Source organism: Piliocolobus tephrosceles, chromosome 13, assembly GCF_002776525.5.
Source record: "Piliocolobus tephrosceles isolate RC106 chromosome 13, ASM277652v3, whole genome shotgun sequence".
Lineage (NCBI taxonomy): Eukaryota > Metazoa > Chordata > Mammalia > Primates > Cercopithecidae > Piliocolobus > Piliocolobus tephrosceles.
In genome coordinates, this window is record NC_045446.1 from 30,258,322 (window position 1) to 30,282,257 (window position 23,936).

At 44.8% G+C, this 23,936-nt stretch overlaps 1 protein-coding gene across 4 annotated transcripts in view; it reads right to left on the reverse strand.

Annotated features, from left to right (window-relative positions):
- The window catches only part of NAT10 (N-acetyltransferase 10), a 53,699-nt gene that overhangs the window by 23,713 nt on the left and 6,050 nt on the right, over nucleotides 1–23,936 (reverse strand). For all 4 annotated transcript variants that reach the window (XR_004228421.1, XR_004228420.1, XR_004228419.1 and 1 more), the window contains exons 4-19: nucleotides 23,067–23,238; nucleotides 21,466–21,588; nucleotides 19,425–19,486; nucleotides 17,041–17,155; nucleotides 16,832–16,939; nucleotides 12,727–12,860; nucleotides 11,469–11,562; nucleotides 10,910–11,008; nucleotides 7,725–7,861; nucleotides 4,543–4,667; nucleotides 3,957–4,107; nucleotides 3,274–3,370; nucleotides 2,358–2,474; nucleotides 1,386–1,487; nucleotides 1,220–1,294; nucleotides 515–631 (exon numbers count right to left, since the gene is read on the reverse strand). Coding sequence is in view for 1 of the 4 variants with exons in the window: in XM_031933807.1 (XP_031789667.1) it covers nucleotides 515–631; nucleotides 1,220–1,294; nucleotides 1,386–1,487; nucleotides 2,358–2,474; nucleotides 3,274–3,370; nucleotides 3,957–4,107; nucleotides 4,543–4,667; nucleotides 7,725–7,861; nucleotides 10,910–11,008; nucleotides 11,469–11,562; nucleotides 12,727–12,860; nucleotides 16,832–16,939; nucleotides 17,041–17,155; nucleotides 19,425–19,486; nucleotides 21,466–21,588; nucleotides 23,067–23,238 (1,828 nt within the window). In the remaining 3 variants the exon portion in view is untranslated. The remainder of the gene's footprint in view (nucleotides 1–514; nucleotides 632–1,219; nucleotides 1,295–1,385; nucleotides 1,488–2,357; nucleotides 2,475–3,273; nucleotides 3,371–3,956; nucleotides 4,108–4,542; nucleotides 4,668–7,724; nucleotides 7,862–10,909; nucleotides 11,009–11,468; nucleotides 11,563–12,726; nucleotides 12,861–16,831; nucleotides 16,940–17,040; nucleotides 17,156–19,424; nucleotides 19,487–21,465; nucleotides 21,589–23,066; nucleotides 23,239–23,936) is intronic.

Genomic DNA, 23,936 nt, shown 5'->3' on the forward strand with positions numbered 1-23,936 from the left:
TAGAGAGGAAGTTTTGCCATGTTGCCCAGCTGCTTCGACTTAAATAAAAGCCCCTTGCCTAGCTCCCAAATAGACATACTATGAAAATCAGTGAATGCACATGAAAGGCTGTCACAGTTACTAGTATCAGTCATTCTTATCAAGGAATGACAGAACTTCCCTTAGTCTGAGTGTAGGATGAAAGAGGAGATTATAGAGCAGTGATTCTCAAACTTGAATAAGCATCAGAATCACCTGAGACTCTTGTTAAACTACAGATTACAGGGTCTACCCCAGAGTTTCTGATTCAGTAGGTCTGGAATGAGGCTCAAGAATTTACATTTTTAACAAGCTGCCAGATGATCCCAATGATACTGATCTGAGGATCTCAAGTGTTCGGTTGGAGAAAGCAGCAGTAGAAGAAAATGAGAGAGGGGTCCAAAGCTCTGGACTGGTTTTTGCTGATGCCCTTAAAAACCCAGAAAATTATCCTCCCAAGAAGCAGGACACAGAAAGTTCGTCGAAAGATGCTTACCTCACTGCTTATGGTGTGAATTTCCTGTGGTGTCTCAAGGACCTTTTCCTCCAGACAAGGAAACCTGCCTTCGTAGTACATCTGCAGCAGCTGCAGAGCACGGTTGCCATAGCCCATCTAGGAGTAAACATGAAGGGGAAGAGGCAGAGGGAAGAGAGCTGCTCTCAGTCTAAGCCACAGTGACTCCCCTGTATTGCTTCTAGAGAACCTTCCCTCCCCGTCAAACTGCACGGGGCAAGAGAAACAATGAAGTCCCTCAATGAGGTCAAAGCAGAGACGCTTAAGACTGAAAGCAGTGTGACCCAAGTTCTTAACACTGGTCTGGCCCATCAAGAACAGCCACTTGAGGGTAAGGATGGCTGTGGTTTCTGGTCTCCAGATGGGCAAGCCCAAAAGAGAGGCAGTTTCCGTACCCCTGCCTAAAAAGGAAGCTTCTACAGCCAATTACTCAGTGAGGTGTTCTAAGAAGGTAATTTTGGTATGCAGGTCTGGTTCACAAGTCCTTGTTCTCACAAAGGAAGAGTGGGCATATGCCATCATCCTGTCCACCTGCCCACCCCGAACCCTGGCTAAATTCTTCAGAGCAGGGAAGTGCCTACACTTCACTTGCTTCTGCTTAACCATCTTCTTATTCCAACCATCAAGTAACCCTGCCCTAAAGTGCCGCCAGCAACACGGCTTCAGGGGAGCCTGAGGGCACATTACCCCTTGATAATCCGGGTGAACAGCAATGCGAACAACCCTTCCACCAGAAAGACCACCAAAGTCTGGATCTTGGAACTGTGTGGGAGATACAAACCAATAACTTAGCAACACAGACATCTTCGGACACCGCCAGCTTCCCTCAGACATGCCAGGGAAAGCCCATCACCTGTTCTGACACTGTCCATGGAATCAGGTCCCCTGAAGCCTTCTTGCCTCGAGACAGACTGTTCAAGATGGACTGGCGAGAAATCTCCCCTTCAAGGCACACCTGTGGGGGAAGCAGGACAGTGCAGGAAGAAAGGCCAGCTCTGATACACAGCCCACTCACAGAATAAAGCTTGCTTCTCAGACTAGGCCAGTTGTTTCCACCCCGGTGTTCAGGTTTAACCCTGACACTGACTGACACATCCATTCCTAACAGGAGCTTGACTACCATGCCCCATGTTACAAGACAGAAGACAGCCTCCTGACCCAAAAAGTAACAGCCACATTGGAAGAGAGTCTCTATGCATGTTGTGAGTGTGCCAATGTCATCAAGACACAGGATGCTCATGAGGCTCTGTACAGAACAGCACAAGTTCAAAACAACTCAAATGTCTAGCAGGTGAATGGCTGAACAAATCATAGTACATGCATATAATGAAATACTACACAACTTTTAAAACTTATGTAGATTGAGTATTTTATACACTGCCTAAAAGTGAAAGCAGATTACTAAATACTGCGTTCCCATGTATATGAAAAGGAAAAGTGATACAGAAATGCATAAATACATCCATGCTAGGCATTAAAAATTTGTTCCCCAATCTGTAGCCTCTAATGCAAAAAGCACCATGTATTGCTTTTGTAATAAAGGGAGAAAACAAACAAGTCTGTTTGTGGAAGAAGCTGTGAGTCAAAATAAGAGAGTGGTCGATTCTGGCTTTTCCCCGTCCACGAACAGCGGAGCTTTGGGTGTCTAGTGGCGCTGACCTCTTCCAGTGCACCCTAGTCACCTGTCTCAGCAGACCCAGCCCCTTGGTTCCAGACTAGGACTCCACAGTTTCAAAACTCCCACAGTGCAGTTATTGAGCCACTAATTCCTGATGCCTCAGTGGTTCCCCAAATCACTGCCACAAGGATGCCTCTGCTCCTATACCTGGATAACAGCAAGCACTTCTGGAAGGGCATTCTGGGTGGGGGGCACGGGAGGCAGAAGGCAGAAGAGATGGTGAGCAGGTGCATCGGAGAGCATCTGGAGATCATTGGGAGAGTTCTGTGGAAGCCAAACACGGGTCAGTGAGAAGCACTCTTCCTCTTGCCCTTTACGCAAGAGGTTCGATTCAGAACCACAGGATGACTGCAGTATTGCCTTCTCCAAAGACAAGTGAGGAGCTCCAGCAAAGCACCTTTCTAGTATTTTGGCAGGTCTGAGACTCTTCATAACAAGTTAAGTGGAACTTAGCCTCAAACGCCTACTGTCTTCTCACCCCAAGCACTGAGGCTGGACGGCAGAAGAGAATTTATTTAGCACTACGTATTTCACAGCTAGGAAGTGAACTTTTTACAGATAGGAGGCTGCTATTTCAGGAAAAACTGTCACCACTTCTAACGCCAACTCTTCAAGCCTTCCGTTACAGGCTGTTCATAAAAATACTACCTAGACATTCAAAAAGTATCCTTTCTAACCAACCCTTTCGTTTTTAAGAGTCTCAGATATTCTAAACTCTCAAATGCACTGTTTCATAAAAATAGCCCAGAGCTACAAAGCTGGTCTCAGGTCAAACTGCACCACCGGGCCACAACTGCAATGTCGCCTCATCCTATCAGTTTAGTAGGCAGGCAAGAAATGAAAGCAGCCCTTTAAAAATGGGCACGGCTTTCCACCCTGTCCAGCTACTGCATGGAGCTCCACGCTCTATACCTACACACAGCAAGCTCAGTGGACCTCATCAATGTCCCAATGGAACAGTCACCTAAGCCACTACGTAATAAAAGATGTAAATCAGGTAAAAGGGGACTGCCAAACGCTGAAGCTCCCTGCTGACATTCACACAAGGGCTAGCTGCAGTTACCTTGTAGTGAGAAGCCACGTAGAGGGCCATAAGCCGTTGGAGGAAAACTTCAGAGGCCTTGTGGTAGCAAAAGAGGGTATCTCTATTAACATAGTAGCTGGGTCTGGAGTTAAGAAACCAAAACAAAACAAGCAGCCCAAGACTGGTCATACTACTCTCTGGAGGCAGAACACATTTCCCTAGCTGGGAACAGGAGCTCAGTGTCCTAAGCAGAAACACATAAAAGAAGGAAGAAGAGGGCCGGGCGTGGTGGCTCACGCCGGTAATCCCAGCACTTTGGGAGGCTGAGGCAGGTGGATCACAACGTCAGGAGTTCAAGACCAGCCTGACCAACACGGTGAAATCCGTCTCTATTAAAAATATAAAAATTGGCCGGGCGTGGTGGTGCACGCCTGTAATTCCAGCTACCCGAGAGGCTGAGGCATGAGAACTGCTTGAACCCCGGAGGCAGAGGTTATAGTGAGCTGATATCGCGCCACTGCACTCCATCCAGCCTGGCAACAGAGCGAGACTCTGTCTCAAAAAAAAAAAAAAGGAAGGAAGAAGAGAAAAAGGAAATTGAAAATGTTCAACTTTCCCCTTTCTCTAGAGCAGCATCCTATGAAACAAAGGGCCCAAATCCTTTGAATTCTTATACCGCCCCTCTCCTTTTCACAGGGCCAGTGAAACCTAGAGGAGGATACAGTTCACAAGCTTCAGGCAAGGGGCAGCCTGAGACTATCCGAGTGATGTTGAGGCAATCCAAGCACAGCAAGTCATTCAGCCACTTCTCCACTGCGTCCCCAGGGGCATATCGGATTGACTCCTGGAGGGAAACCTCATGCAGTGTCCGTGCTGCTCCCCACAATCACACACACAAAAGAAGAAACAAACAATGATTAAATATGTATTGTCTAAAAAAGCAAGGAAAAATGTTTCACTTTATATTTGTCCCATGGTGGCCAGAGACGTGTGGTAAGAATTTAAACTGGGTGGTTTAAAATTGTTTTTGGTGGATATTCAACTTGCCACGATACCAACCTCAAAGGGATCTCAACGCAACCATGCCCTGAGACAAGGACACACAAGGGCCCTGCCATCAGAAGGCCCTAGTCTGGCTCCCATCTGGTCACTGGCCGAGGAAAACTACTTCTCCTCTTGGGGACTCAACCTCCTAGCCTGATGGTGGGAAGGTTTGGTGCTGCCCATGATGTCACAGGGGAAGCGAGGATCGGCAAGTCTGAAGGGCCTTGCCGTGAACCGCGGGGCCCGGCTCAGGTTCTGGGGTACCTGATGCCAATCTGGCTGTCGTCGTGGTCTTATTCTCAGCGGTGGTGCTGACCTGGCTCTGGGCGCTCTGTTGACGGAGCTGCTGAATTAGCTTGAGGGACAGTGACCGGCCAGTGCCCTCATAGCTAGAAGCAAAGGCAAAAGGAATCAGGCATGAGGTACCAAATCCACCATCTAGGAGGGGACAGAGAGCTGCTTTCCTCCACCTGCTGAAACATCAGATCCCTGCTTCCCCCAGGACAGCCTTGCTCATCTCTGAACTTCCAGCACAGCAGGCACCTGTCCAGAGGCGGCGGGGTGGCACGGTGGCTCAGCGAGGGGCCACCCAGGCCTGCGCTCACATCCTGGCTTATCTACTTAGTATCTTTGGGCAAGGAGTTCAATCTCTTTTAGCCTCATCTTCAAGGGGGGATTATTCTATACACCTCATAGGACTGTGATGTGAACTTAAAAAATAAGGACTGGAAAAAGGGTGTAAGTAAAGCCTTTAGCATAAAGGCTTTAGGCAGTTTTAGTGAAGCTGGAACAAAGTTAAATGGTCAACTAACGGAGCTGCTTTTGGAAGTACAGTGCATAAGGAAATGAACTGAGAACATTTCCAGTTTGGGTAATAAAACAAATCCACCACCTCAGAAATTATTTTCATTACTATGCCCACTTAAAAGGTGACATAAAACAGCTTAAAAATGTTGGGAAAAAATTAAATCACCTATAATCTGATAACTCAATCAGCTTTCATTGTTGAGTCTTCTTCTCCTCGTCTTTAGTCACAAGCATATGTGACCACAGGGTACACAGAGCACTTTTTTTCTCTGTGTAAGCACAAGCAACAAAACTTAAAAACTTTTGTCATCAAAGGACATTATAATAAAGACAGTGGCCGGGCGCAGTGGCTCACACCTATAATCCCAGCACTTTGGGAGGCAGGCGGATCACCTGAGATCAGGAGTTTGAGACCAGCCTGACCAACATAGTAAAATCCTGTCTCTACTAAAAATACAAAAGTTAGCCGGGCATGGTGGTGCACACCTGTAATCCCAGCTACTCGAGAGGCTGAGGCAAGAGAATGGCTTGAATCTGGGAGGTGAAGGTTGCAGTGAGCCAAGATTATGCTACTGCGCTCCAGCCTGGGCAACAGAGTGAGAGTCTGTCTCAAAAAAAAAGAAAAAAAGAAAAAGAAAAAAAGAAAGAAAGTGAAAAAACCCATAGAATGGGAGAAAATTTTTGTAAATCACATCTGATAAGGGACCTGCTATCAAGAATATATAAAGAACCCTTACAAATCATTAATAAAAAAAAGACAACCCAATGAGAGAGATGAACAGAGGATATGAATAGACATTTCTCCAAATAAGATACACGAGTGGCCAACACGCACATGAAAAGATGCTAACATCATTAGTCACCAGGAAATGCAAATGAAAATTATAATGAGAGGTCACTTCACACCTATTAGAATGACTATGATCACAACGAAACATAAAAAGTGTGTGAGATAATACAGAAAAGTCAGAACCCTCCTACACTGCTGGTGGGAATGTAGAATGTGCAACTGCTTTGGAAGAGTCTGGCAGTTCCTCACATGGTCAAACATAGAGTTAGCCCAGTAGTTTCACTCCTAGGTGTATCCCTAAGAGAACTGAAAAACACGTCCACGCAAAAATCTGCATGCTAACGTTCAAAGCAAGATTATTAATAATAGCCAAGAGGGAGAAATAACCCAAATGTCCACCAACAGATAAAAGGAAAAATAAAATGTGGTATATCCATACAATAGAATACTATTCAACCACAAAAAGGAATGAAATACTGATATACGCTACAAGTCAGTCATGGAAGACCACATATTTTATAATTCCATTTATACGAAATGTCCAAAACAGGCAAATTTATGGCTACAGAAAGTAGATTAGTGACTCCCTAGGGTTGGGGGGTGTGGAGGAACTGGAGGAGGATGCACCAGGCTTTCTTCATGGCGTGATAAAAATGTTCTAAAATTGGTTGTGAGCATGGTTGTACAACTCTGTGAACATACTAAAAACCATTAAATTACATATTTTAAATGGATAGATAGTACAGTATGTGAGTTATATCTCAATAAAGCTGTTCAAAAAATAAAAACCCATTTTATTTCAGTATTTTCTGTGTAAGCAAAAGTCACAATAAATCTGCATACAGAATAATCTCTTTAAGACGCGATTTCCATACAGAAATCTTCCCAATATTGGAGATATGTATTTAGTGACCTCAAAAGATTTCACAATACATTGCTATATTCAAAAAGCAAATTAAAAATGTTTTTGTTCAAATGAAAAAAGTAAATGCAGAGAAAATGTACACCAAAATTCTAACAAAATCTATCTCCAGATGGTTGAATTACAGGTGATTTTTCTTTCTTTTCTTTTTTTTTTTTTTTTTTTTTTTGAGACAGAGTCTTGCTCTGTCGCCCAGGCTGGAGTGCAGTGAGGCAATCTTGGCCTCACTGCAGCCTCCGCCTCCTGGGTTTAAGCAATTCTTCTGCCTCAGCCTCCTGAGTGCTGGGATTATAGGCACATGCCACCACACCCAGCTATTTTTTTGTATTTTTAGTAGAGACGGGGTTTCACCATGTTGGTCAGGCTGGTCTCGAACTCCTGACCTTGTGATCCGCCGGCCTTGGCCTCCCAATGTGCTGGGATTACAGGCGTGAGCCACCGCACCTGGCTACAGGTGATTTTTCTTTTGCTTACCTGTTGTAATTTTTCAATAGCAAACATTAAATATTTCAAATTTTAAAATTAAATATTTCAAATTTAAAAAAAAACATGTCATTATGAGCTTGCTTTCTTATAATAATTATAGTACTTTAATACTATATTTTCTAAGATATAAGGTATTGGTATTGCCATCCATGTATTTTTCAACATTTTATCACACTTACAGACAGAAGCAGACACTCAGCACATAAGACTAAAATTCTTCAGTCTTATGCTGCCCACTTCATGTCGGGCCAGAAACATGTAACAGTTCATTAAAAGAGCAGTTTCCATTTGCAGAAGCCCAGTAGAGAGTGAAGCAGCCCCAAACACTCAGAGACTCTGAGAATCAGACTTAGCTGTCCAGGCCAGGTCACATCCGCTACATGCCCCTGAATCTGCAAGAGCCTGCCACGGGAGTAAGGACTCCTGCTCATGGTGCCTTACCCATTGATGGTGGATGCCATGAAAACAAGGTAGGGGCCAAGGAGGCTCTTCACCAAGGGGAGGGGGATGGCGGCGGCTTCATCAATCACAACTAGTTCAGCCTGGCCTAGTTTCACAGCATCTGCAGGATGTATATACTGTGGGGAAGGAAAATTTAGATTATTAGCATAGCGAACTCATGTCACAGCTGCGATTACTGGTGACTCATCATAAAGGCTGTTCTCCTTCCTCTCTCTGCCTGTTTCCTTCTCTCCTCTCACTCCTCCTTTCTACTTTTTCCTGGCAGGGCAAAAATGGGATGGGCTTGGAGTCAGACACCTGGGTTCAGAGAGTTCAGCCCCTGATCATGTGACCTTGGACAAGTCACTTAATCCCACAGTGCCTCAGACTCCTCCTCCTGTAAAATGAAGGAAATACCTATCTTATGGCTGCTTGAGGGAAAAATAAAGCAGGTATGTAAAAATGCCCTGCCCAGTGCCTGACTCACAGTGCTGATAGATAGATGGGGGCTTCCTTTCCTTTCTCTCCTTTGTCTCCTCATGTTTTCCCCCAGCCTCAGATAAGGGAAGCCGATGAGCTCAAGGCACAGCTCGACCCCAGTGGTGGCTAAAGAGGAAGATGTTGGATTTCTCATGCCAGGCACTGTGCTCCCTGCTCTGATGGCATGATTATAAAGGCCAAGTCTCCCTGCTGACAGACATTTCTAGAACTTGTTATTTTCTTAATACATGCACACTTACATATATTTATGCATACAAACAACCTCTTCAGTTTCTTCAGGGCTTCCTGCTAAGTTTAAAGTGGTTTGAAAAGCAATGAGGAGGTATCTTATAGGAAACCTGAATAACCAATTAACATAAACAAAGATATTCAACCTCACCAATCATCAGTGAAATGCTAAAGACAGCAGGGAGATACCATTTCCCAAAACTTAAATAGCTGTAAAACGTCCAGAGTTGGTGAGCTCTTAGAGAAATTAAAACTCAAATGAATGCTGGCATGGGGGTAAATTGGTATAAACACTACGAAAGAGAATTTGGTAAATTTTAAGAAAGCTGGAAAACTACACAATCCTAAAACCCAACAATTCCACTTTGAGAAACATATATGTAAATATAATTTACTTATGTAACACCTAAAGATGAATCAACCAGCTCTACAAGCTTCAATCTGCATAGATCTTGAAAACAAATTTTAGAAAGGGAAAGATGAAGGAGGACAAGTGTAGTATGTTACCACCTATGGACAGATAATTATGTAGTAAACATAGAAACACATGAACTGAAAGGACACACACCAGTATCAGAAATGAGTCACCCCTGGGGAGGGACAGAAGGGAATAGGACGGAAAGGGGTTGAGGGACTTCAACTGTATTTGTGATGTTTTAGTTCTTTAAAACAAAAATCTAAGTGACATTTAAAATATGAAACAAACACAGCAAACATCAAAATGTCAACAATACTTAAACCTGAGTGTTGGGCACCTGAATGTTATATTGGTCTCTGCACTCTCCTATACATTTGAACTATTTCATTGCAAATAAGACGTTCTAACTGCTTTGCAACAAGTTGATGAGCCAGGGAGGTGGCAACCTCACCCATTTCTTTTTTTTATTTTTTGAAACAAAGCCTCACTCTGTCGCCCAGGCTGGAGTGCAGTGGAATGATCTCGGCTCATTGCAACCTCTGCCTCCAGGGTTCAACCAATTCTCCTGCCTTGGCCTCCCGAGTAGCTGGGATTGCAGGTGCATGCCACCATGCCTGGCTAATTTTTTAAAATTTTAGTAGAGATGGGATTTTACCACGTTGGCCGGGATGGTCTCCAACTCCTGACCTCAAGTGATTCGCCCACCTCAGCCTCCCAAAGCACTAGGATTACAGCCATGAGCCACCGTACCCGGACAACCCCACTCATTGCTAGCAGCAGAATGTACATCCTCAACAGGGCCCCAGATCTTAGATTCTTCAAGGGAAAAACTAAACAAGCATCTCATAAAAGCAGCAGAAAGCAGCCCCCCAAGGGAGGTGAAGCCAACTTTTATCTAATATTCTTCTTTTTCTCAATGTTGAGACCAAAGAGAGGCATGAAAGGAACACAAATGGAATCTCATAAAGTAAGGTCACCTCCTCTGTGCTCACACTGGAGACAAAAGAACTCTGGTAATAGGAGAGAGTATTTGATTACAAATTCAAGAAGGAGCAAGGCCCGAGGCAGGGCATTTCACAGAAGGAAATGTTTTCCTTCTTCGGTTTGTGTATTTTTCTTGAGTTTTAACAGGTCTCCGTGTTCTCATTGCCTGCAGCCTGACCCTCACCAACAGCAGCCTGTCCTCCTCCCAGCTGGGAGAATCAAGCAAAAGTGAGAAGAAATATACAGAATGAAGAGATTCTAGAAAGAGACTAGTAAGAAAAAATTAAGGTAAAGGGCATAAACACTTAATATTGTTTATAATCTGGCCTCTGATAAAAAGGTATAACTTATTGACATGCATATACATATGCTTTGACAGGCATAAAATGCTAGGGTACAAACTGCCAAATTCACCTGGCTCACTTCCCAACCCAATTCCAAAAATAATCAATGAACCTCCTCCAGTAAGAGCCCATTAGTCTCAGTCCATCTGTAAGCCCGTCACCTCACGCCTCTCTTAGAGATTTAGCAAAACTGCAGCCTTTGGACAAGTGCAGACCATTCAGGCTTACAGAGTGCTAGAGATTTTTAGAACTTTCGGGAAAACACTGTTTAAAAAAGAAAATAGGCCACTGGCTAAACCACAAAGATTCAGAGCACATTTTGCAAAGTTCTTTTTTTCATTTAAGCTGTAAGGTTATTGTTCTAGTTACAGATGCAACATTTCAAAAACTGCAGTAACTAAGCAAAGTTAGAACTGATGTCAGAAGATTCTCTTTTAATTAATCAGCATACTTTCCACCCCACTTATTCCATATTCAAAGGACAAAAACATAACTTTTCAATCTAACTACATATATTTGTTAGTTTGCTGAATGTTTTTTTTTTTAAAAGAGGCTGAAAATCTGGAACAGGTTTAGCAAACACCACCACCATTGTCTAAAAGAGATGCAATTACACAAGACATACATGTCTATAACAGGAAACATCTTAGAGCCAGTAAAATACAGCAAGACACCGGCCCTGCACATCAGGGTCTGAGAACAAGCCTCACCTGAATAGTCTGCCTGTGTTCTCGAAATACATTCACTCTGATCACTGCTTTGTTAAATTCAGGATTTAGAGACTGGATAATCTCATAATCCAGATGTTCCTGGTGGGGAGTCAAACCAATGACAAACTTTAGAAACAAGTTTTAGAAACTAAATATTATGAAAGTAAGCAAGCATTTTAAAGGCCTCACTTGGATTTTAACCCAGTACTGTATCAAAACAAAAATCTTTTTTTTTTTTTTTTTTTTTTTTTGAGATGGAGTTTCGAGCCCAGGCTGGAGTGCAATGGCGTGATCTCAGCTCGCTGCAACCTCCACCCACCCCAGGTTCAAGTGATTCTCCTGCCTCAGCCTCCCGAGTAGCTGGGATTACAGGCATGTGCCACCACGCCAGCTAATTTTGTATTTTTAGTAGAGACGGGGTTTCTCTATGTTGGTCAGGCTGGTCTCAAACTCCTGACCTCAGGTGATCCGCCCGCCTCGGCCTTCCAAAGTACTGGGATTACAGGTGTGAGCCACCACGCCTGGTCCAAAATACAAATTCTTAATCCAAATTTCCTACCTGATATTGCAGAGCATCAAATCCTTTAAATACAAATTCAAACAGAGTATGGAGGTTATCAGGGCTTGGGGAGGTAACAAAGATATTGGAGTACCTACAGAACAAAATAAAAGAAGCATTTTTAAGATATTAGGAACATTTTAAAGAAACAATTTAAAAAAGAAAATATTTTTGTTTGCTCCTGTCCCAAAGGTGATAACCAGAGGTAACAGCAAGGGAAAAAGTCAGGACACCTTTTGGGAAGGAAAGTAAAGCAACTCCAGACATTTAGCTACCAACATCTGTGAAAGCAAATTGCTTAGAAGCACTGTGGAGACAACGCCTTCAGTGTGCAGAACAGACAGATTGCTTCCCAATCCAAGGCACTGCTACAATAAGTAGTTTCACGTCCATCACTAGCTGTGCTGAGACTTTCAAATGGTGAAGCTGGAGAGCTCAATCAGTGCTCAGACCAAGGCCAAAGCTAACCTCCAAGTTAGCTTTGCCTTGCTGAGTATAAAGGATGCTAACAGCAGATACTAATGGCTAAGAGGCTGACTGTTACAGCTAGAGCAGCATGAAGAACGAATGACAAGGAGTCAGGAGCTAAGCTCAAGCCCCAGCTCTACCAGCACTGACTTGCTGGAGGATCTTGGGTAAATCCCTGGAACTCCCCAAGCCTGGGTCGATTCATCTATAAAATGCCCACAGAGCTCTAAAGAGCACCAAGGAAGACAATGCACAAAAGCAAACATAGTAAGTTCTAGGTACATTATTATGGCTGAGAAGTTAGAAGAACATACTCTACTGGCAGTTGCATGTATCTTCCATACCAAATAGAAAAGAACAGAAAGTAACATCATACCTAAAACCGGCTCCTCAGAAGCCAAAGAAAGCTTCTCTTAATCAAAATCATTAAAATGTCAAACTTGTACTTGTCTCAGTCAGCAAGGCTGGTCACACATATTCTCATGCCCTGAGAGGTGTAAAGTTCCTTACTCCCATTTCTTCGCTTCTGCATGTTTGTTCAACTATAAATAGCGATTACAAAGGCCCTGGTATATATGTGTCTATGTTTCCACACAAGTAAACATGCACCTTTAGGGTAGGTTGGGGAAACAGTGCTGCTGTTTCCTGGCAGGAAATCAAGACCTAGAGAAATCACACACTGAACCCACTCAGAACTAGGAACGTGAGATACCAGTCCTCTGACCCCAACCCTGCACTCTACCCCCACAGCGCCCAGAGTTCCTAAAGATGGAGGATCGAATCCTCTTACCCAAATGCCACCGCCCCAGCAATCGCCAATCCCAGGGCTGCAGATTTTCCCCGTCCTCGGGCAGCTGTGAGTGCAACAGTACTCCTCAGGGTCTTTTCAGAGATGCCCTCAATAAATTTCAAGACAGCTTTGGCCTGTGGAAAGAGAGACACATTAGGTGAACTCCAAGAAAGGTCCAAGTTTCTGCCATTTACCACCATCACTGTGGAGAAGTGAGGTTGATGCCAGGCTAAATAAGAGGGTGGCAGTTCTTGCAGGCCAGAGAGTACTGCTCAGCACCTGGACTTCTCACTCCCTTGGTCATCTCCTGTCAGTCTCAAGGCCTTCAGTACCATCTATTAATAATAGATGCTGATAATTCAAATTTACAGCTTCAGTCTGGAGCATTTCCCTGCACACCAGACTTTTTTTTTTTTTTTTCTCTTAGATGGAGTTGCACTCTTGTTGCCCAGGCTGGAGTGCAGTGGTGCGATCTCAGCTCACTGTAACCTCTGCCTCGCAAGTTCAAGCGATTTTTCCGCCTCAGCCTCCTAACGGGGATTATAGGTGCGTGCCACTAAGCCCGGCTAATTTTTATACTTTTAGTAAAGATGGGGTTTCACCATGTTGGCCAGGCTGGTCTCAAACTCCTGACCTCAGGTGATCCGTCCACCTTGGCCTCCCAAAGTGCTGGGATTAACAGGCGTGTGGCGCCTGGCCCACACCAGACTTTTTTTTTTTTTTGAGACAGAGTCTCACTCTGTCACCAGCGGCTGGAGTGCAGTGGTGCAACCTCCACCTCCTAGATTCACTTCAACCTCCACCTCCTCAGCTCACTTCAACCTCCACCTCCCGGGTTCAAGCGATTCTCCTGCCTCACCCCTCCCAAGTAGCTAGGATTACAGGCGCGCACCACCACACCCAGCTAATTTTTGTATTTTTAGTAGAGACAGGGTTTCACCATGTTGACCAGGATGGTCTCCATCTCTTGACCTCGTGATCTGCCCACCTCAGTGTTCCAAAGTGACGGGATTACAGATGTGAGCCACCGCACCCAGCTGGCCCACACCAGACTTTTATACACATGCAACTGCTTCCTGCACATTCCCATTTGTACACTACAGATCTCAAACTTGAAACTGAACGCCTAAAGTTGCCCCAAACCTCCTCCACCTAGTCTTTCCCATCTCAGTTAACTGTTCAACTGCTTGGGCCAAAGTCTCCTCAGTTCTTCCCTGATAACTTGATTCGTCAGCAAATCCTGTTACCTTCAAAACATATATAAAATCCTACCATTCCTTACACCACTACCCTCCTCTACTGCTCTGCTCAAAGCCACCACCCTATCCTTCTTCCATCATGACAGCAGCCTCCTGACCTGTCTTCCTGCTGCCATCCTCACCCCACCAGTCTATATTCAACACAGCAGCCAGAGGATCCTCTTAAGAAGCAGCCTAGGGATGCCTCTGGCAGCTATGCTGAGAGGACACTATGGACATAAAAGCTTCCACTGCTCCCATCTCTTATAGAGTAAGTGCCAAAGCCCTGCCAGTAGCCTGAAAGATGCTCCAAAAATCTCCTCCTCCATACCCACTCACGCTGCTTCAGCCCCTCAGCCTCCCTGCCAGGCCTGGAACACAGAGGGACATCCCTACCCCAGGCCCATGCACGTGCTGCTCCCCCTGCCTGAAGCACTGGCTCCCCAAGAGCCACAGGGCTTGTTTCCTCACCTCACTTCCTTCATGGCTTGGCTCCAAAATCACCTCCTACATGAGGCCATCCCTGCTCCCTGTATGTAGAACCGCAGCACCCTACCCTCATCTGTCATGCCCTATCCCTCTTTGCAACGTTTTCTTTCTTCCCATTGTACGCAGCATCTTCTGCTTCACCACATGATCTGCTCATGTCTTTCATTTACTGACTGTCTCATCTCACTAGGAGGCAAGCCCCATGAAGCAGGCGCATCCCTCTTGTCTACTGCTGGGCCCGAGTGCCTAGAGGAGAGCCTAGAAGTAAAAGCAAGATGCCAGTGACACTGAAGGACAGGAGCCACTAACTACTTAGGGCCCAAACTTTGCTCCTCAGCTGGATCTGTGCTGGGAATATGTCTTTGAGGGTGGGAAGAAGGCCAGATGGTCCTGAGGAAGTTTGACTAGGCAACGATGCTAAGAAGACACTGAAGAGACACAGGCCAAGGTAGATGGAAGGGGAGACGTTTCAGGAAGCCAGAGTTTCTCCAGATGAAAACACTCAAAGGGAATCCAGGTCCTACTTACCTTGGCCTTGCCTGAAGGCTATATTTTACCCTTTTGTTTTATATTATGGAAGTTATAAACTCTGAAAAATCCAATGACATAACAGAAAGGTACCAAATCTAGACTAAAATACATCCTAAAATGAAGAACCAATATAAAAAAGGCCAAAATCCAACTAAAAAGTGGGCAGAAGAAACAAGCAGACTGGCTGACCAAAAACAAAAAACAAACAAACAAACAAAAAAACCAAGAGCAACAACAACAAAACAACAGATGACCAATAATTGTATGAAGGAGGTATCCTCCTCTCTTCTAATTAAAGCAGCAACACCAATTAAAACAATGGTCCTATGTTCTCATATCAGATTGGTAAAGACTTACAAGTTTAACAGGAATCACTGTTGCAAGGGTGTAGGGAAAAAGGCATTTCCACACACTGGATAGTTCCATCAGCTGGTACAACACCCATGTGAATACACACAACCTCTGATCCAGCAATTTCTCTTCTGGAAACGTATTCTAAACATAGTGCCCACAGACTTATCTGTAAGAATCCCTTAAGAGCGCTGTTTCTAATAGTGGAAATGCTGGAAACAATCCAAATGTCTCACAGTGGACCACTTCCACTCTGTAGTATGACCCCTTTGCATTTAATTCATTTATGTGCATGAAAAAAGAGGCAGCAGGATACATAATAAACTGTTAACAGCAGTTGTTTCTGCAGAGTGAAACTGCCAAGTGGAAACACCACTTCTTATTTTTTTATGTACTCTTTTTCTATTAACTTCTTGTTTTTTGGTCATAGGCCATTTGTTTTCTTATAACACTACTTAACTAGAATCAGTCTCTCCTGCTTTATCCTATCGCTCACTCCTTCTCTTTTGGATAAAGAGGGTACCAGGAAGTGAATCAAAAAAGCCTAGGCCCTGCAGCTAGAGCTGCATAAAGAGCGATGTAGCTGCTGATCGTATTTCCAGAATGAAAAGGGAAGCCAGCCTGCTGGGACTCAGCCCTAAGTGGGAGGTGTCACTGCAGCTATCTTCCTTCTCAAGGGCAGCAACCCATGTTGCTCATTTGGCTCAAGCTGACCTAGAACCCTGAACACACCTGACAGTTCAAAGACCTCTGGGCTGTACCCAGTCAGTTCCCATCATGGCCCAGGAACTACCAGGGAAGCCAAGTTTACCAGTACAGACCACCTCGGTGAGCACAGAAATGCATCCTGGCAGCTCTCACCCAGCCTGCTATTTGTACTCAAAGACCAGGTACATATCACCCCAGAGGGCCTGGCCCTCATCAGGCCTCACACTGGAACCAGGGTAAATACCAGACTAGTGGCCTCAAGTTCTCCTCTCACTTCTAAATAAGCTGTAGGCAAAAACTTTATATTATCAAAACTTAACTGAAATTGAAGAACACAGGTATATTGCCCACTCTTGGAAAAAGTGGTGAGAGGACTCCTCTTTCAATGTAATCTGTCCAGATGTAGTGGACCTTGCCTGTAATCTCAGCACCTTAGGAGGTTGAGGCCTCAACCCCTGCTTGAGGCTAGGGGTTGGAAGTTACAGTGAGCCGTGATCATGCCACTGCATTCCAGCTTGGGTGACAGAGCGAGACTCCATCTTTTAAAAAACAATAATTCATCTGCTCCATCTGTCCCCTGACTGGAGGGGGTAATCCCTAGACTTCTTTTGTGAACTCAGACAACATGAAATAGCCCTACTGTTGCTGAGCACACACGAGTACAAGCAAGGGGAAAAGTCCCCTTCTCCAAGGAGGGTCTGAGTCTTGGGTCAACGTACCTTGGCTTCTGTTGCGCTCCGTATGCTATATTCTACCTTTGTGTTGGAAGTTCTGAGCACCACACTCACCTGGTCTAGAGTCTTACAGCAGTCCACCAACACACCCACAGGCTGGGTGTCCTGCAAGCTCTCCTTCAACTCCCTCAGCTCCAGATCGGAAGGACCAAGACTCTCATCCTACCAGAGAGAGGAGAAGGGGAAGGTCTGTCACTGCCACAGGAAGAACAACAGAGAAAACATAGCCTCCCCCAGATTTCTGGACCCCAGCACAGACTCACCGGAGTCTGGGGAGGCAGGGCCTCAATGGTGGCAACGTGGGAGGAGATGGGCAGGATATTGAGCTGGTCATCAATGACGAGACACTTCTTACAAGAGGCCAGAGAGAGAATAAACCTGAGAAACAAAACTGCTGCAATGAAGTGTTGGAGAGGGCATGCAATGTCTACACAGAGTATAACTTTCCCTCAAAAAATCATTTGGCCCCAAGTGTCTCTAACAAAGCCAGAAAAAGCTAAAACCCAGTTGGAGAGCAGCGTGAGATGATTCAGCACCTCCTCCACAAGGCACCTGAACATACTTTAAACAGCAAATCAGAAAACCGAGAACTCATCCCAGGAGATCAATTATAAGCCCTCCTGTTGTGCACGACTGCCACTATTCCCTAGCCATGGGGCCCTCCCCTCATCCTCCCACGCTTGCTCTTTAGCACTGAGGTGTTTCAGGCTATCCTTAAATGGGGAATTCCAAACCCAACCCCATATGATCACCAGTCACACAGGGAAAAAACACAAATGAATTCACCTTCTGTCACTAGGAAAAAGAAATAAAAGGAACAAGGGGAAAGGAAAGCTCCCCAAAGAAATACAATACAAACGTTCTTGCATGCAGGAAAAAAAAAAATGTGTTTGACTATAAAATTCAAACATCCTCCCACTGCAAGAAAAGGATTTCACAGGCTTCTGTTGTATTCAGTAGCACACAGCTGCTCCTCCTGATCTGCTCATTCTACTGAGTTAGTGCATCACAGATGGTTAAAATGAGAAAGGCCCCCAGGGTTCATCAGGGCTCGGATTTCCACACCTCAGCACTACTGACATTTCGGACCAGATAATTCTTTGGTGTGGAGCTGTCCTGTGCACCATCGGCTGTTCAGCAACATCCCTGGCCTCTACCCACTGGATGCCCACGGCACCCACCACCACCCTCCCAAAGTCATTGCAATCAAAACATTTCCAGACTTTGCCAAACGTCCCCAGGGGGCCAAATGGCTCCAGATGAGAACCACTGATTTAGATCAAATTTTCCTACGGCGTTTCACAGGGTGCTAACTGGTGTTCCCACCCCGCCAAAAAAACCTGTGGTAAGATAAATTTGGGAAACAATCAGTTAAACAGGTCCCTGCTGCTGCAAGACCTTTCAGAGATTACAACAGGCTGGGGTAAATCTTCATAAAGGAAAAACAGTATCTGCGTTTCCCAGACATATATGGTCAAACTCTCCTCACACAGTCCCTCTCAAAAAACTAGCGTTCTATGGCCGGGCACAGTGGCTCACGCCTGTAATCCCAGCACTTTGGGAGGCTGAAGTGAGCAGATCACTTGAGGTCAGGAGTTCGACACCAGCCTGGCCAACATGGTAAAACCCCACCTCTACTAAAAATACAAAAAATGGCCAGGCACGGTGGCTCATCCCAGCACTTTGGGAGACGGAGCAGGGGCAGATCATTTGAGGTCAGGAGATCAGGACCAGCCTGGCCAACATGGTGAAACCTTGTCTCTACTAAAAATACAAAAATTAGTCAGGCATGGTGGTGGGCTCCTGTAATCCCGGCTACTTGGGAGGCTGAGGCACAAGAATCGCTTGAACCCGGGAGGCAGAGGTTGCAGTGAGCCAAGATCGTGCCACTGTACTCCAGCCTGGGCATCAGAGCGAGACTCTGTCTCAAAAAAATAATAATAATAATACAAAAAATTAGCCGAGTGTGGTGGCAGGCACCTGAAATCCCAGCTACTCGGGAGGCTGATACAGGAGAATCATTCGACCCAGGAGGCAGAGGTTGCAGTGAGCCAAGATCGCGCCACTACACTCCAGCCTGGGCAACACAGTGAGACTCCGTCTCGAAATAAACAAACAAACAAACAAATAAATAAATATTTAATTTCAGATAACAAATTGTGTACCATATTTGAAATTATGGGTGATCCTTTGCTCGGAAGAAACATTTTGTCACCTTTTTCTGCCTCTAATTACATCTCACCACCCCCCATATTTTTCTTATCATTTTTACTATGCCAATATGTCACATCCATAATAAAAAGTTTGGAAAAACTAGTGTTCTATGAAATATCTTCTGGGAAACAGTGATCCAGAAAAATCACTCCTTTAAAAGATGAGTAAGCTAAGAGCCAGAGAGAGTAACTTGGTTTAACTGAACTGTCAGGGCCAGCAGCAAGACAAAATTGAGGTTTCCTGGCTCCAACTTTCTACTACATTTCACTGCTTCCAGTTAGTCTCACAACTGCTGCTGCTGTCAAGAATTTCATCATTTTTGGCATCTTGTACTACTTTCCCCAATGCAAAAGCAAAGCTTTCAGTTGAGTCCAAGATAAAAATATCCCTCCCAATGTGACTGCCCCACAATTGGGAGGAACTATAGACCTACCTTTCATTAAATCTTCCCACCACATCCTGATGGGCCTCAGTTCTGTACCTGGAATGCACATCCTAACAAAGAAAGACAACATCCATTAACAAAGGTATGCAAACAGTGCTGAGGACCAGGGTCCAAATACAAAGCTCTATCCAAGGAGACATAGGCAATCTTGCTGGAAACAAAATCACTCCCACACACCCTGCTGTGCCAAGTGGTATTTGCTAAAACTGGGATCAGACACCGAATGCAATGTTACTTATTAAAATCTTTCACTTTTCCACATTTTTTTTCTAGCATCCTAAGTTATATTCATTTATTTCATAAAACTGGCATGCTGTGTGCCAGATATGCTGTGTATACACTAGTGAACAAAGCATGACCTCTGTTCTCATGGCACTTGGAGTGTAATGGAGGAAGAAAAATGAGTAGATACATATACATTTTGGCAAATGCTACATGTGAAATACAGACTGCACGGATAGCAAGTGGGGGTCACTTACGTAGGGTAATGAGGGAGGGCCTCTCTGAGATAAGCTGAGGCCTGAAGGGTAAGTAGGTAGCCACGTAAAAGAGACAGGAAGAACAAACTGATGTGAACACAAAGTCATTCATTCACTCGCAAATATCTAAGGAATGCTTACTAAATGCCAGGCACTCTTCTAAGATCTGGAAAGGCAACAGCAAAGAAAACTAACTCTCTGTTCCAATCACATTTATTTATTTATTTATTTATTTATATTTTTATTTTTTTACTTTTTGAGACGGAGTCTTGCTCTGTCGCTCAGGCTGGAGTGCAGTGGCGTGACCTCAGCTCACTGCAACCTCCACCTCCTGAGTTCAAGCGATTTTCCTGCCTCAGCCTCCCTAGTAGCTGGAATTACAGGTGTGCGCCACCATACGTGGTTAATTTTTTTTGTATTTTTGGTAGAGATGAGGTTTCACCATGTTGGCCAGGCTGGTCTTAAAATCTTGACCTCAGGTGATCCGCCCATCTCAGGCTCCCAAAGTGCTGGGATTACAGGCGTGAGCCACTGTGCCTAGCCTTCCAGTGAAATTTAGAGACTAGTACAGAAGGACAGACTAATAATAATAACTTTAGGTAACTGTCAAGTGCTCTGAAGAAAAATAAAGCCGGTTAAGGAGTGACAGGCAGAGCTGCTACTATAAACAGGGTGTGAGGAAAGACCACGTGGATGAGGTGATATCTGAGCAGGGACTTGAATGCAATGAGGAAGCGAGCCAGGCAGAGGTCCAGAGGAAGCACATTCCAGCGGGAACAGCAAGTGTCAAGGCTCTAGCATGAGTGTGTGCTGGGCATGTCTGAGGACGTTCGAGGAGGCCAACAGAGCTGTAGTGCAAGTGATGATGGGAGAAGTAATGACAGGAAACAGCCCCTAAGATTTGAGGAAAGTTCATTTCATCAGACCAAGTCCAATCCGACCACCATTACAGAGCTGTTGGGCATGGGCATGACTTAAAACTTGCCTCTGAACACTGACTTGGCAACACCGAGAGAGAGAGGAGACCAGCTCTGCATCAGTGAGACATATCCCTAACTCCTCACCATGTCCTCAGTGTCTTTTGCTTTGGGAGAACAGAATATCTGCTGGGGTTGAAATTCTTGCCAAACTGGGAGTACAACTAGCAAATGTTCCTTAGTCATCCATTAGGATAAGGGCCAGTGAGGAGTCTGCACATGGTCCTTTTTTTTTGCAATACACAAATTTAGGCACTGGCATTGCTCCTTCTACAGTATCATTCCAGAAAATTTAACTACATAAAAGCTGCATCATATCTGAATCTCACTGGTGTAGAATTTGCAAATGCCTGAAAACCAAGGTGAAATTCAGAGATTCCTAGGCACACTCAGGGACCCTGAGATTTAACTGCAGTGACTTTTTCACTAGTTAAAATCAAAGAGCTCTTAGCCCCGAGGCTGTGCTGGCTACTCACTGGAGCTGCCCAACAGGAATTCTTTAAAGAAAGCAGAACACAGCAAAAACAGATTTACTTGAACCCTCACAATTAAGTTAAAAAAACAGTTGCTTACCATGGTCATTGTGTACAACTGCTTGAGTGAGTTCATGGTCCGTAGGAGGATGACCACTAGCCCACCACCTTCCACTGTTTCTACAGTCCTGGCCAGCAAGTTTGGAGTTAAGGCTTCGAAATCCTGGAAGAAGGGGGCGTGAGAAAGGGTATTCATGCGAATACCAACCCAAGGGACTTTTTTTTTGAGATGGAGTCTCGCTCTGTCACCCAGGCTGCAATGCAGTGGCACAATCTTGGCTCACCACCCACCTGGGCCTCCCAAAATGCTGGGATTACAGGTGAGCCACTGCACCTGGCCCAACCCAAGGGACTCTTAACCAAAGCAAGGTGATAAGGCAAAAAGACGACTTCAGAGCATAAAGCTAAGACCGTACTTCTTCCCACCTTGACCTCCCAGGATACACACACATGGGGCACCACAGAAGAGGACCGAGCCCCCGAATATATGAATACCTGGTTTTATATGCCAAAAATGGGTCTCTTATTAGAGACATTGTTTTATATGTCAAAAACCTCTCTGATAAAATCTGATTTGGAAACAAATTTTCCAACCTTCATTGATTCACACTTGAATTTCAGAAACATCTTACATTTTCTGACATTTATAGCCCAAATCTGTTTGACAAAACTATACCACATGGGGGAGCTACTGCTCCCAGGAGTCATTACTCAGGCAATTGATCAAGGCAGCAAGCAAAAGACCACTCCCTACGAATCAGTGATCACCCAGGGCATTCCCCTGAGTAAAGGTGAAAATGAGGCAAACGCCCTCTTTTTTGACCTCCAAGGTGGGAAGTAAGCCAGGAGTACAGGAGACAACCCACATTTTGTGAGGTATGTAACTCGACATAATAAAAGGCACAGTCGTAGGTGTATATGATAAACACATTGAATGTGGGGATTTGTGCTGAATTTTGTCTTGTCTTTTTTGGGAGAATGGGGAAGGGAGGTGGCACAGGAGTCAAAGAAACAAAGAATAAAACAAAGACCACCAGAGCTTACACGCACATGCATACACACACACACACACAAAGTGAAACTTAGTCTATTAACTTGCCAGGCAAGAGAACACACACCAGTGCAGAAATTCACCAAGTAGTCTCTGAGAGATAAAGTGAGGGGTTTTTAAGGGCTAGAAAGGGGGAGAGGGGCCTTCATGGTGGGTATGCTACTCAGGCACTCTGGACAGGACATTTAAGTGCATTGGTCTGTATTCCAGTTGGAAAACAAGTCCTATTGCTCACTGGACAAGAAAGTCTTTGGTGAACGCCAATAAGGACCTGGGGTCCTAGAGGCACGCAAAGTCTCTGGCATTTGCTTTATCAGCTTTAGCTAGTTAGAACCAGTTATAACAATGCATCACTTCAGTTCCGGTGTCTCTAGACAAGTGCTGATTTAAGTAGAAAATTCTCTTTTTATATGGGGTAAGTAACCAAGGGTACTTTGGAAAGTGGCCGAGATTTCCACTAATAATGCTTGGGGATAGGGAATATGGGACTCTCCTCTCCTTACTGTACATTTGTTTCCAGTGGAAAGCCAGGCAGCCCAAGCAACCCTCAAGACTCTGCCTTCAATCACAGGCTAGAGGAAATCACCCACCTGCAGCACACACATGCCGAAGGTATTGCCCAGGATCTTGTGGGTCTCATTGTAGTAGCAGTAGCGAATGTTTGTGGCTGCTATGAAGAGTTCAAAGGGGTCATCCTGCTTTATGTTCAATGTTCCATTCTTTATTTTCTTCTGCAGCTGTCGCATTCTTTTCTTCCGGTGACTGCAATCACACGCCCCCAGTCCCATGAGAGCCAGTTAACCAGAGAGGCTAAAGAGTTGGAACCAGGGGACAGGCTCAGTGATCACCCACTTAGACTTTCAGAGCTAGTAGGGAACTTGAAAGCGTAAGGTCCACTTCAGGTGGAAGGCAGTGGAGAGGCATTAGAGTGCTTAAGGGCTTGGAGTAAGAGTGATAAGTCTATGTGTGAACACTGCTATTTTGCTCTGTAACCTCGAGCAAATACTTTGCTTTAAAAGTTGGGTAACAGGGTAGCTAACCCTCACATTTGGCCAAAGCCAGAGCTTGAAACCAAACCCGAGTGGCCTCATTATCTCAGTCATAAGCCAATGCTTCAACTACACTGTGCTGTTCCCCAGAGATCCTGGGAAAGACAAGGTGATGGCACATTACTTTATTCATCCTTCCAAGAGGACTTCCTTCCCGAGAATGTGGGATTATGTCTTCAAGGGCAGGTCTTATATAAGACAATAATGATATAGGACACACGGATCAGAATGGAATCTGGACATCTCTAAGGAATCCCTGAATTTTTTTTGGTCTTAAAAACCCTGCATATCCAGCTGCTATTTACCTTTCCTTTACCAAAAGAGAGAAATAGAACGTTCTAGAATGGAGGATTACAGCTGATCAAAATTTTACCATAGTTGTCTAACTTAATAGCTAGAACAAAGGCCCTT